General features: G+C 37.0%; 1 protein-coding gene across 3 annotated transcripts in view; it reads left to right on the forward strand.

Annotated features, from left to right (window-relative positions):
* The window catches only part of KPNA5 (karyopherin subunit alpha 5), a 50,673-nt gene that overhangs the window by 25,201 nt on the left and 11,615 nt on the right, over nucleotides 1-13,857 (forward strand). For all 3 annotated transcript variants that reach the window (XM_028509435.2, XM_028509433.2, XM_028509436.2), the window contains 3 exons: nucleotides 573-736; nucleotides 2,981-3,059; nucleotides 7,816-7,941. In XM_028509435.2, coding sequence (XP_028365236.1) covers nucleotides 573-736; nucleotides 2,981-3,059; nucleotides 7,816-7,941 — 369 coding nt within the window. The remainder of the gene's footprint in view (nucleotides 1-572; nucleotides 737-2,980; nucleotides 3,060-7,815; nucleotides 7,942-13,857) is intronic.

Genomic DNA, 13,857 nt, shown 5'->3' on the forward strand with positions numbered 1-13,857 from the left:
CTGATGCAGCCACTGTGGAAAACAGTATGGAATTTCCTCAGAAAACTAAAAATGGAACTGCCTTTTGACCTGGCTATTCCACTGCTGGGATTATACTCTAAGAATCCTGAAACACTAATTCAAAAGAACCTATGCACCCTAGTGTTCATAGCAGCATAATTTACAATAGCCAAGTACTGGAAGCAACATATCTAGATGCCCATTAGTAAATGAGTGGATCAAAAAACTATGGTATAGTAAACACTTAATGGAAACATTTTTACTTCTCTCAGTTTTGGTATGCCGTTTTGGGGTGTGTGTATGTGTATGATTTAGACTAGGGGATCCCAAATACATGTTTCCTTATTTAAAGAAACTTTAAATTATCACATCTTAATCAATATAAGATTAAAAGGGGTTATAATTAGTGTCATGTTTATATCTGATCATAATTTAAAAACAGTATAATGTTTAATTTCTCTATTTTTTGTAGCATTAAATTTTAGTTTTACAACTAGTTTCTATATTTTCCTAAAGGAATTTGGTTTTAGCTAGAAGAAAATTTTAAACATTGGTTCTTTCTTCCCTTACAGGTTTCACCTTGCTTAAATGTCCTATCACGATTGTTGTTTAGCAGTGACTCGGATGTATTAGCAGATGTGTGTTGGGCCCTTTCTTATCTATCCGATGGACCCAATGATAAAATTCAAGCAGTCATCGATTCTGGAGTTTGTCGAAGATTGGTGGAACTTTTGATGTAACTATGATATATAATTAATAATTACTGGTATATGAATGTGAGTTTAGCAGTTATTGTAATGGCCTCATAAACATCTTGAGAATCATTATCTATAGGAAGGGTTGAAAAGCAACTAACCTTTGCAGAATAGCTATAATACTAAAAAGTTGACCCTTAAACTTGTAGTTATGTTCTCTACTTGGGACTAATCACTTTGTTAATACATCCTATTAGTTTTAAGCTATTTATGAATGGGAGGGACTTAATTCAAGAAGTATGTATGGAATACCTGTTACCCGTTAGACTGTTGTACAAAATACTGTTACTTGAATATAGGACATAGTTCCTGCTCTCACAGACTGAGTAATCTAGTTAATTGTTCATTGCAATAATTAATTTGTGTAAAAGATCACATAGTAAAAAATTACTTAGTATTTCACTTGTATTAAACATGTTTCTCTGTGCTGAGCTACTATTGCTACTTTTTTTCTATAAAGAACAGATTTGTGTTACAAGTTAAAAACTTAACAAGAAAACTTATTTTAAAAAGGTATTATAATTTCTTCGTTCCTTTCTTTAAAAAATGTATTATCTTCATTTTTTCTTTTCTAAAAAACCATTAGGTAAGCTCAAGCAAGGTAGATGGCACAAAAACGAGAGGTAGGATAAGGGGTTGTGATTCCAGCATGAGGACATCATCGGAGGAGGGTGGGCAGGCACATCCTGTGTGGGGATCAGGGTCCACACTTGAGGATGGTGCCAGCAGAGCAGATCAACAGGCTGTAGCAGGGATGGGAGCTAGCACACTGTGACAAAGCAAACTAGCTGGATCAGAAGATTGGTCGTTTATAGGGAGAGAGTTGCATAAAGAAGCCAATTTCTTACTTTAAGAAAATGAACTTATAAATATGGGAAAGAGGAAAGCCAGAAAAATCTTGTGATATTAAATTAGAGTTGGAGGTTATCAGTGTGAACTCATGGCTTTCTACATGAAAGAAATATATCTGGAAACAAATATATAATGAAAATGTGGGTACATCTGTTTGTATACCCCCTTAAGTCAGTATTCCCCCTTAAAGGGCCTAGGAACAGTGACACATTTATACTAATAGGTTGAGCACACAAATGCCCAGGGCTTGATTTTGAAATACTGCTGTTCATTAACAAGAACCAGGTTTCTTGGAGGAATAGCTGATTCCAGGGCGGAGGCTGATAAAAAATAAGATGGACATAGAAAGTAATGGGTGCTGAAAGAATAGATAAATGTTAAAAGAACACAGAAACCCTGTTGAAGGGATTCCTGCTGTTCAAACTGGGGATGATTTGAGCATTGAAATAAATTATAGTAATAATATAACTTACTGAATAAAATAAGATTCCATGAGTTCACACTAAAATAAGTAGATTGATAGAAAAAGCATGTAGTTGGAATGATAGTATTAGAAAATCATCATTGGCAACAATAATAATTATTAATAATTCAGACACTAAACATCAAGAAGTGCTAGAGCTATTGGTGGAGATGGGATTTTACATAGTCTGAAAGTATATCATATAAACTATGAGTTATAATGAGAAAAATAGTAATGTCAAATTGGAGAAATCTGACAGAAACAGTCTTGATTAAACAACCAGAGTTCAGTGCCATAATAAAAGGACAAAACAGATACCATATACCAGCCAATGTTGTGTGATGAAAAGACTGTAGCATTTGTATTATCCCAGCCAAAGTATATTACTTGGGTCTTTTTTTTTTTAAAGATTTTATTTATTTATTTTTAGGGAGGGAAGGGAGGGAGAGGGAGAGAGAGAGGGAGGGAGAGGGAGAGAGAGGGAGAGGGAGAGAGAGAGAGAAACATCAGTGTGCTGTTGCTGGGGGTTATGGCCTGCAACCCAGGAATGTACCCTGGCTGGGAATCGAACCTGGGACACTTTGGTTCCCAGCCCACACTCAATCCACTGAGCTACGCCAGCCAGGGCTTATTACTTGGGTCTTAATCATGAGGAAACATTGGTCAAGACCAGATAACTGGCTCACGATCTTCAAAATCGTCAAGACCATGAAAATCAAAGGCATGACAGCTAGGTGCAACACATGATCCTGGATGAGGGTCTTTGTTGTGGAGATAATTATGGCCTAATTAGTGAAACTTGAATGGGCCCTTTGGATAAAGAGCATACAGGATTTTTGGTACTATTTTTGCAAATTTTCTGTAAATTTTAAATTTTTACATGTGTAAGTTAATATTTTTATTATTTTAGGCACAATGATTATAAAGTTGTATCACCTGCATTAAGAGCAGTTGGTAATATTGTGACTGGTGATGATATTCAAACACAGGTGAGTTCAAACATTTTAATATGATAAATTAACATAAAGGACTTTAAGAAGTTTATCATGTTTATACCACTTGATTAAGTGTTAATCAAGATTTTAGCATTAATATAATTATATAGGTATCTATAATGTAAGTGTATTCTTTTTTTTTATCCTCACCTGAGGACATTTTTTCATTGCTTTTTAGAGAGACTAGAGGAAGGGAAAGAGAGAACAATGTGAGAGAGAAGCATCAGTTGGTTGCCTCCTGTAAGTGCCCAGACTAGGGATTGTATGCACCTGGAATGGGGATTGTACATATCCAGACCTGTGATCAAAACTACAACTTAGGTATGTGCCCTGACCAGTAATCAAATCCGTAGCCTTTTGGATACTGGACTAAGCTCCAACCAACTGAGCCACACTGGCCAGGGCATGTAAGCATATTCAGATTCAAATACATCTATGTAAAAGTACTGCCCTAGACCTAAGTCATTACAAAGTTGAACAAAATAGGAGTTCATCTCTTAAGGAATTTACAATTCAATAGGAGAGAAAATGTATATGAAAACAAAGTAATTACCCTGTGTAGTATATGTTTTCTGAGAGCTGTTTGGTCAGTAAATGCTATACAAGTTTAAAATAGAAATAGTGTGCTAAGACATTGTTGTAGATTCCTTAAAAGAGCTGGAACTAAATCTAGATCTTAAAAGTAGAGAACTTAAATATTCTAGGAGAGATTTATATGCCAGACATGTGTGAGGTATGTGTAAGAGGCATTAAACTTGACTGGAACAGAAACTGTTAGTGAGAGGATGTTTGATTATAACTAGGATAGTAGTGGAGTTAGAAATTGAAGGGCTGTTAATAGTAGATTGATGACCTAGATTATAAGAATGAAAACAAAGATGGCAAGGAAACACTCCTGAATTTGTAATTATATGTATGAGATCTCATTTTTGAGATGACATTTTTAGGTATGATGTCAGGATCGGTGTCAGATATGGGATAGTCTCTCTAGAAATTTAGATTCTGGACACATTAGATTCTCTTTTGTTTGCCACCATATAGTAAAATTTTTATTCTTGTCTGCATTATTTTGTACCATTTTAATCTTTACAAGTTCTATTTAGATGCCTGCCTGAATTATTAAACAGTTGATCCTTAGTAATTGATGGTTTTTAAACACAGCTTTTGAAATGAAAATGCCTTCCAAAACATACACAGTTTTCCACAGAATTTCTATACTCTGCTTCATACAGTCTTCACCAAATCTATTTAATTTAAATCATTGTGGGTATTTTGAAGATAAGTACATAATCTTGCCATTGAATAAGAAACAAATGAACAAAGCAGAATATACTTCTTTACAAAGGTGGAACAGTAAATTTTTTAATGAAACTAATAGACTTATCTCTTCATGTTCAAATTTCTTAACAGTTACGAAATTAGGTATTTTTAAAGTTTGAGATACATGTATATATATTTTTTTTTTCAAATTATGTTGCATTGACTATGCTATTATAGTTGTCCCAATTTTCTCCATTTGTTCCCCTTTCCCCAGCACTCCCACCCCCTCAAGCAAATCCCCTTACCTTTGTTCATTTTTGTGGGTCATGCATATAAGTTCTTTGGCTACTCCATTTCCTATACTGTACTTTACATCCCATGGCTATTCTGTAACTACCTATTTGTACTTCTTAATTCCCTCACATCTTCACCTATTTCCCACATCCCCTTCCATCTGGCAACTATAAAAATGCTCTCTGTATCCATGGTTTTGTCTCTGTTCTTATTTGCTTAGTTTGTTTTTTAGATTCAGTTGTCGATATATATATATATATATACACATTTTAAATCTTTTTAAATTATTGTTCAAGTACAGTTGTCTGACTTTTCCCCTCACCTCTCCCTGCCACCCCAGCCATCCCCATCTCCCTCCCCTGATTCCACACGCCCCCCTTGGTTTTGTCCATGTGTCCTTTATAGTTTTTCCTGAAAACCTTTCACCCTTTCCCCTCCATCATCCCCTCCCATCTCTCCTTTGGTTACTATCAGTTTGTTCTTAATTTCAATGTCTCTGGTTATGTTTTGCTTGCTTGTTTTTTTTTTTTTTTTTTTTTTTGTTAATTAGGTTCCACTTAAAGGTGAGAGCGTATGGTGTTTGTCTTTCACCACCTGGCTTATTTCACTTAACATAATGCTTTCCAGTTCCAAACATGCTGTTGCAAAGGGTACGAGGTCCTTTCTTTCTGCTGCATAGTATTCTATTGTGTAAATGTACCATAGTTTTTTTTATTACCATTTTATTGTTCATAGTTTTGATCTTTTTCTTAAAGAAGTCCCTTTAACATTTCATATAATAATGGTTTAATGATGATGAACTCCTTTAGTTTTTTTTCTTGTCTTGGAAGCTCTTTACCTTCTCTTTTTATTCTAAATGATAACTTATTGGGTGGAGCAGTCTTGGCTGTAGGTCTCTGCCTTTGACTTTGAATATTTCTTGCCAATCCCTTGCAGCCTGCAAAATTTCATTTGAGAAATCAACTGACAGTCTTATGGGAACTGCCCTGTAGGTAACTAACTGCTTTTTTCTTGGTACTTCTAAGATTCTCTCTTTATCTTTAACTTTTGGCATTTTAATTATGATGTGTCTTGGAGTGGTCCTCTTTGCATCCATCGTGTTTGGAACTCTATGTGCTTCCTGGACTTCCATGTCTATTTCCTTCACCATATCAGGGAAGTATTCTTTCATTATTTTTTCAAGTAGATTTCCAATTTCTTGTTCTTTGTCTTTTCCTTCTGGCATCCCAGTAGTGTGAATATTGGAATACTTGGTGTTGTCCCAAAGGCTACTTACACTATCCCCATTTTTGGGGGATTCTTTTTTCTTCTTCTTATTTTGATTGCTTGTTTTATGCTTCCTTATGTCCCAAATCATTGATTTAATTCTCGGCTTATCCACAGTACTGTTGTTTCCCTATAAATTGTTATTTATTTCAATTACTTTATCCTTTGTTCCTTACTGGATCTTTTTTATGCTGTCGTGGTCCTTACCAAGTTCCTTGAGCATCCTTATAACCAGTATTTTGACTCTGCATCTAATAGATTGCTTATCACCCCTTTGTTTAGTTCTTTTTCTGGAGTTTTGATGTGTTGTTTCATTTGGGCCATGTTTCTTTGTCTCCTTGTTTTGGCAGCCTCCCTGTGTTTGTTTCTATGTATTAGGTAGGGCTGCTATGGCTCCCTGGCTTGGTAGTGTGGCCTAATGTAGGTGTCCTGTTGGGTCCAGTGGCGTAGATTGCCCTATCATCCAAGCTGTGTACTCGAGGTACACCTTTTGTGTGGGCTGAGTACACCATCCTCTTGTAGTTGAGCCCTGTTTGCTGTTGGCAGGTCAATGGGAGGGCTTTACCTAGGCCAGTCAGTTGCAAGAACTGGCTGTGACCACTGACCACCAGCCTCCATCCTCCATGGAGAATCAGGTATGCAGGGGCACAGTGATGGAGCTATGACAATGTCTGTAGCTGTCCACTGGGTGCACAGACTCTGGGATTTCCTGGGTGACGAAGGCCAATGTCAGCCCCAATTATGTTCTGCCTCCGGGCACCCTGCATGAAGTATAAAGCAATCTAAGATGGCTGCTACTTGTGCTGGGCTTAGAGATTCCCAGGCAAAGCCAAACTATGAATCTAGGAAGGCTGTTCCCAGTGCTGGACATAGGGTCACTTGACAAGCGTTATGGGGACTGGAGGCTTACTGAGGCCAGCTCTTTCTTGTTTGATAGGATTTAGGAAGTTGTGAAGCATGAACCAAGACCAGTTATTCATATGAAAGGTCACAGTTAACAGTTCATGTGGTCCATAAGGTGGGTGGGCAGAGTCTCAGGATCTGTGGTGTGGGCAGACAGTGTTAGCCAGGTTGATGGAGTCTCAGATATGGCACCTGCCTCCTGACTCTGTGGCTCTATAGGGGGAGGGCTAAGAGAGGTACAGTTGGTTTCTGCCCACCTCTCTGTCTGGAGAAAGCTGTCCCCCAGATTCCAGATATTTCACTTCCTCCCTGAATGCCACTGGTGCTTTTCAAATTGTTACCCTGGTGCTTGAGCTCTGAGGGAATGAGTCTGAGTAAGTACGTATATAGGCTCTTTAAGGAAAACTGCTTGGAACTCCAGCAGTTTCTTCCACTGACTCAATACCTGCTGGTTTTGCAGCCAGAAGTTATAGTGACTTATCTTCCTGGCTTTGGAATCCTGGGCTGGGGGCCCAATGTGGGGCTGGCACTCCTCATTCCTCAGGTTTCCCTCCCAGATTTGTATCCAGCATATATAGATGTGGGACCAGCCCATTCTGAATCTCCACCCCTTCTTCCAGTCTGGAAGAGTATGGTTTCTTTAATTCTGTAGTTTATAGACTTCCATTCAACTAGATTTCTGATGATTCTGAGTGATGGTTGTTCTGTACTTTAGTTGCAATTTTGATATCTGTGTGTATTTTTTTAATTAGTTCTTTTGGTAAAACTAGAGGGTGGATCCTGACCAGTCACTAAATCTGTCCTCAAGATCAGGACACTTCACTACACCAACATTAGAAAGGTTTTGGCAATGGGAGGGAGAAGGTAGAAGACAGCATGTGTCATAGTTTTACTTTGACAGGAATGTTTTTCTTAATTTTTCAGAATGGTTTTTATATTTCTAAACAATTTTTTAGTACACTTTTGTTTAGTTTTCTCTCTCTTTTTTTTGCTAAAAAACTTTTTTCATTTCTAACTTTTGTTTTAGGTAATTTTGAATTGCTCTGCGTTACCCTGTCTTTTACACTTACTGAGTAGCCCAAAGGAGTCAATAAGAAAAGAAGCCTGCTGGACTATATCTAATATTACTGCTGGAAATAGAGCTCAGATTCAGGTACATACCTTTCAGATCTGAGAAAACAGGAAGATCTCAGAAGTTAGTTTGGAAAAAGTCAGCATTTTATTAGTGATGTTTTTTAGTGAATTACTGAAAAAGATTATTAAATGATTCTTGAAAAGTATTTTAAAGAACATAGCCTTTTTTCTAAAGCAATTACTTATACATTTCTAATGAGGAATAGCAATTATATACATATATAATTGGAATAGCAAATATATATAAAATTGTCTATCACAGTGCTTGACACATAAACATTTGTTAGTCTTTAAAAAGAGGTTGGTTAAGGTGAAGTATGGGTGCCTCTGGATCAGCTACATCTTGCCGAGCCCTGTGGTGGATTAGTTTGGCTGACCCAAGATGGCAGAGAAGTAAATGGAAGCTACACTAACCTCCTCCCAGGACCAATCTGAAATAACAATTAAATTGTAGAGAAATCATCCAGAATAACCAACTGAACACTAGCTGGAGACAAACGTTATAATCCCGGACAGATGGAAGAAGCCACGTCACTACAATGGGATTGGTAGGGAGTGTGGAGGAGGTATGAGAAGGCTGGCTGGGCTCCACAGGTGGCAGCTGAAGTGCCGGAGATACTTCAGTGCTCAGGGGTTCCCCCAGAGCAGTGTGGAGTCTAAACCCCAAGCTGGGCTCGCTGGCCTACATCACCAGAGCTGGAAAGGACCCAGATAACATCCAGCTGTGAAAATCAGTGGGGTTTCTGTCCACCAGGGAGTGATGGCTGGAGAAATAGAGAGCATCTTAAAGGGCCAACACACAACATTTTGTTTGCAGCTCCTTACCCTGGGCTTTCACAGAGGGAAGGCAGAATAGGATACGCTGAGGAAAATCTGGGTTTGATGGCTCTGGGGAGAGAACAGAAGGAACATCCAAGAGAATCCCTGTGCTGAGTCATTCCCCATACAGCCATCATTCTCAAGCATAGAACTCCCCTCCAAGTGGCATCAGCCTGAGGGGAGACAATAGCCCCACCTGAAGGAATTACTCTGTGCTACCCTGTGGAGCTTAAGATGGGCTGCTGAGTACAGCTTAAAGCTATGTAACTGATTAGTTTAACAACTATGGTAGATCTTGGGGCACTCTGAGACTTCAGCTGATCCTTCCTGGAATCTGGTGCTGGTTAAAGCTGGCTTTTGTGTGCAGCCTGATTCTTTCTGTACACACCCAGGCCTAGCAGAGGAAGCCACAAGCTGTGGATAGCTGATAGCTCCAAATAGATTGACCAGAGTCGGACATAAGCAGTGTCTGACAAAAGCCTGCACCAGAGCCTTTGCAGATCTACCTAATACATAGAAACATGTACAAAGAAGCAGCCAAAATGGGAAGACAAAGAAACAGACCCCAACGAAAGAACAACACAATTCCTCAGAAGAACTACATGAAACGGAGGCAAGCAATTTGTCAGAGTTTAGAGTAATGCTTATAAAGATAAGATACTCAATGGCCTGAAAAAAGACATAGAACCCATAAAAAAAGGACCAGTCAGAAATAAGGAATGCAATATCTGAAATAAATGGTACATTGGAAAGAATGAACACTAGGTTAGGTGAAGCGGAGGTTCAAATCGGCGGTTTGGAAGGAAAGGTAGAAGAAAGCACCCAAGCAGTGCAACAAAGAAATAAATAAATAAACAAATAAATAAATAAAATGAGAGCTTAAGAAACATTTTTGGACAACATAAACATCAAGTGAATACCAGGAAAGAGCAAGCAAGGGATTGAGGACCTATTTGAAGAAATAATGACCAAAACCTTCACCAATCTGATGAAGGAGAAAGACATATAAGTTTAGGAGGCTCAGAGAATCCCAAACAATGTAGGCTTCCTTGGACCCAAAGAAGTCTGCACTGAGACACATCATAATCAAATTTGCAAGACTTAAAGACAAGGAGAGAATCCTAAAAGCTGATATGGAAAAGCAGGTAGTTACACATAACAAAGGAACACCAATTACAGTAGATTGTCATCTGATTGCTCAACAGAAACATTTCAGGCCCAAAGGGAATGTTGTGAAATATTCAAGGTGATGAAAAGAAAGGACCTAGAACCAAGGCTACTTTACCTAGCAAGGCTATCATTTAAATTTGAAGGAAAAATAAGAAGCTTCCCAGACAAGAAAAAGCTGAAGGAGTTTGTTAATACCAAACCAGTAATGCAACAAATGTTAAAGGGTGTGCTGGAAGAAGAAGAAGAAGAGAGAGGAAAATACTCTAATAATAAAATGGCACTAAACACATATCTATTAATAATTACCTTAAATATAAATGGCATAAATGCTCCAAACAAAAAACACAGGGTAGCTGAATATATAAGGGAACATGGCTCATATAAATGCTGCTTCCAAGAGACCCATCTCAGATCAAAAGATACACACAGACCAAAAGTAAAGGGTGGGAAAAGATATTTCATGCAAGCAGAAAGGAAAAAAAAAACTAAGGTAGCAGTACTTATGTCTGACAAAGTAGGCTTTAAAACAATGGTTATAGTAAGACACAAAGAAGGACACTACATAATGATAAAGGGAGCAATCCAACAAGAGGACATAACCCTTGTAAACATGTACACACCCAGCATAGGAGCACCTAAATAAGTGAAGCAAATCTTGATGGGCATAAAAGTAGAGATCAACAGAAATACAGTAATAGTCTGTATTTACATAGTTTTAATAGCCCATTGACTTCAATGGATAGATTTTCCAGACAGGAAATCAACAAGGAGACAGCAGTCTTACACCGCACTCTAGATCAAATGGATTTAATTGATATCTTCAGAGTATCTCACCCCAAAATAACAATATACATACTTTTCAGGTGTACATGGAGTATTTTCTAGGATAGAGCACATGCTAGGGCACAAAACAAATCTCAGTAAATTTAAGAAGATTAAAATCATACCAGACATCTTCTCTGACCACAATGCTATGAAACTAGGAATCAATCACAGGAAGAACACTGAAAAACCTGCAAAGATGGATGCTAAATAACATGTTATTAAACAATGAGTGGGTCAACAATGATATCAAGGAAGAAATCAAAAGATACCTTGAAACAAATGGAAATGAGGACACGACAATCCAAAATATGTGGGACACTGGAAAAGCAATCCTAAGAGGGAAATTCAGAGCATTATAGGCCTACTTCAAAAAACAAGAAAAAGCTAATAACCCATCTAACTTTACACTTAAAGGAACTTGAAAAAGAACAACAAAGCCCAAAGTGAATATAAGGAAATAAGAGCAGAAAGAAAAGAAATAGTCTTTTAAAAATTGATACAAAAGATCAGTGTATCCAAGAGCTGGTTCTTTGAAAAGATAAACAAGATTGACAAACCTTTAACCAGACTAATCAATAAAAAAGAAGCCCCAAATAAACAAATCAGAAATGAAAGAGGAGAAATAACAACTGACACCAAAGAAATTGAAATGATTGTAAGAAATAGGAACAACTGTATACCAACAAACTGGACATCCTGGACAAAATGGTTAAATTCCTAGACACATACAACTTCCAAAACTAAATCAGGATGAATCAGAGAATCTGAATAGACAGATTACAACCTGTGAAATCGAAGCGGTAATCAGAAAAGTCCCCAAAAAACAAACATTCTGGGATGGATGGCTTTACAAGTAACCTGGACCAAACATTTTGTGAAAAACAAGTACCTCCTCAAACTATTTCAAAAAATTCAAGGAGAGGGAAGGCTTCCAAGCCCATTTTATGAGGCCAGCATTATCTTAGTTCCATAACCAGATAAAAACACTATAAAGAAGGAAAATTATAGGCCAATATCCCTGATGAAAATATATGCTAATAAATTTATTTTCAATAAGATATTAGCAAACCAAATACAGCAATGCATCAAAAAATTATACACCATGACCAAGTGGGATTTATTTTGAGAATGCATGATTGTTACATTTGCAAATCAATAAATGTGATTTGCTACATAAATGAAGGATAAAAACCACTTGATCATATCAATAGATGCAGAAAAAGCATTTGATAAAAGGCAGCACCCACTTGTGATAAAAACTCTCAGCAAAATGGGATTAGAGGGAACATACCTAACCATAATAAAGGTCATATATGATTCAGCCGACAAACTACATGTGTTCCCCTTAAGATTGGTAAGAAGGTAGGGATGTCTACTTTTATCTGTCTTATTCAACATAGTACTGGAAGTCCTAGCCACAACAATCAGACAAGAAGAAATAAAAGGCATCTAAATTGGAAAGGAAGAAGTAAAGCTGTCTTTATTTGCAGATGGTATGATACTGTACATAGAGAACTACAAAGACTCCACCGAGAAACTGCTAGAACTGATAAATGAATCCTGCAAAGTAGCAGAATACAAAATTAATGTCCAGAAATTAGTTGCATCTGTTTTTGCCAATAAGGAACTAACATAAAGTGAAATTAAGAAAACAATCCCATTCACAATTGCTTCAAAAAGAATAAAATACCTAGGAATGAACCTAACCAAGACTGTAAAAGACTTGTACTCAGAACATTATAAGGCACTGAAGAAAAAAATAGAAGATACAAATAAGTGGAAGCAAATACCAAGTAAATGGATAGGAAGAATTAACATCATTAAAATGTCCATACTACCCAAAGCAATCTGTAGAATCTATAGATATGATTTATAGAATTCCTATCAAGATTCCATTGATGTATTTCACAGAACTAGAACAAATATATCAGAAATTTATATGGAAACATAAAAGGCCAGGTATAGCAACTGCAATGCTGAGAAAGAAGAATTAAGTTGGAGGAATCATGCTACCTAATGTCAACCTATACTGTAAGGCCATAGTGATCAAAACAGCATGGTACTTGCATAAAAATGACACATAGATCAATGGAACAGAATAGAGAGCCCAGAAATAAGCCCATGCCTTTGTAGTCAATTTATATTCAAAAGAGGGAGCAAGCACACACAATGGGCTACAGATAGTTTGTTCAATAAATGATGCTGGGAAGGTTGGTCAGATGTAGAAAAATGAAATGACCACCTTCTTACATCACATACAAGAATAAATTAAAAATGGATTAAAGGCTTAAATGTTAGGCCTGAAACATAAAAATTGTAGAAGAAAACAGGCAGCAAAATCTTGGGCATTGCTCATAACAATACAGATATATCTCTGCAAGGAAAATGAAGCAACAACAACAATAACAAAAAATGAGATTACATCAGACTAAAATTGTGCACAGAAAAGGAAAACATCAACAAAATAAAAATCAACCCACAGATTGGGATAGCATATTCACTGATACATCTAATAAGGGTTAATATTAAAAATTTATCAAGAACTTTCAAAACTAAACACCAAAAAAACAACCAAATTAAAAAATGGGCAAAGGACCTGAGTTGACACTTCTCCAAAGAGGATATAGATATGGCCAATAGACATATGAAAAGATGCTCAATGTCACTAATCATCAGAGAAATGCAAATTAAAACCACAATGAGATATCATCTCATACCTGTCAGAATGGCTATCATCAACAAATCAACAAACAGCAAATGTTGGTGAGGATGTGGAGAAAAGGGAACCCTTTTGCACTGTTGGTGGAGATGCAGACAGGTGCTGTCACTGTAAAGTAGTATGGAGAGAGCTCAGAAAAACTAAAAATGGATCTGCCTGTTGACCCAGCAGTCCCACTTGCAGGAATATATCTGAAGGAACCCAAAACTAATTTGAAAGAATACAAGCACCCCTTCAACAGTTCATAGGACTGTTGTTTACATAAGATATGTAAATAACATATCAGTAATATATGGAAGCAGCCTAAGAGTACATCAGCAGATGAGTGGATAAAACAACAGGACATTTACACAATGGAATACTACTCAGCTGTAAAAAAGGAAAAACTTTACCTTTGTGACA

This window comes from Phyllostomus discolor, chromosome 4 (genome assembly GCF_004126475.2).
Source record: "Phyllostomus discolor isolate MPI-MPIP mPhyDis1 chromosome 4, mPhyDis1.pri.v3, whole genome shotgun sequence".
NCBI lineage: Eukaryota > Metazoa > Chordata > Mammalia > Chiroptera > Phyllostomidae > Phyllostomus > Phyllostomus discolor.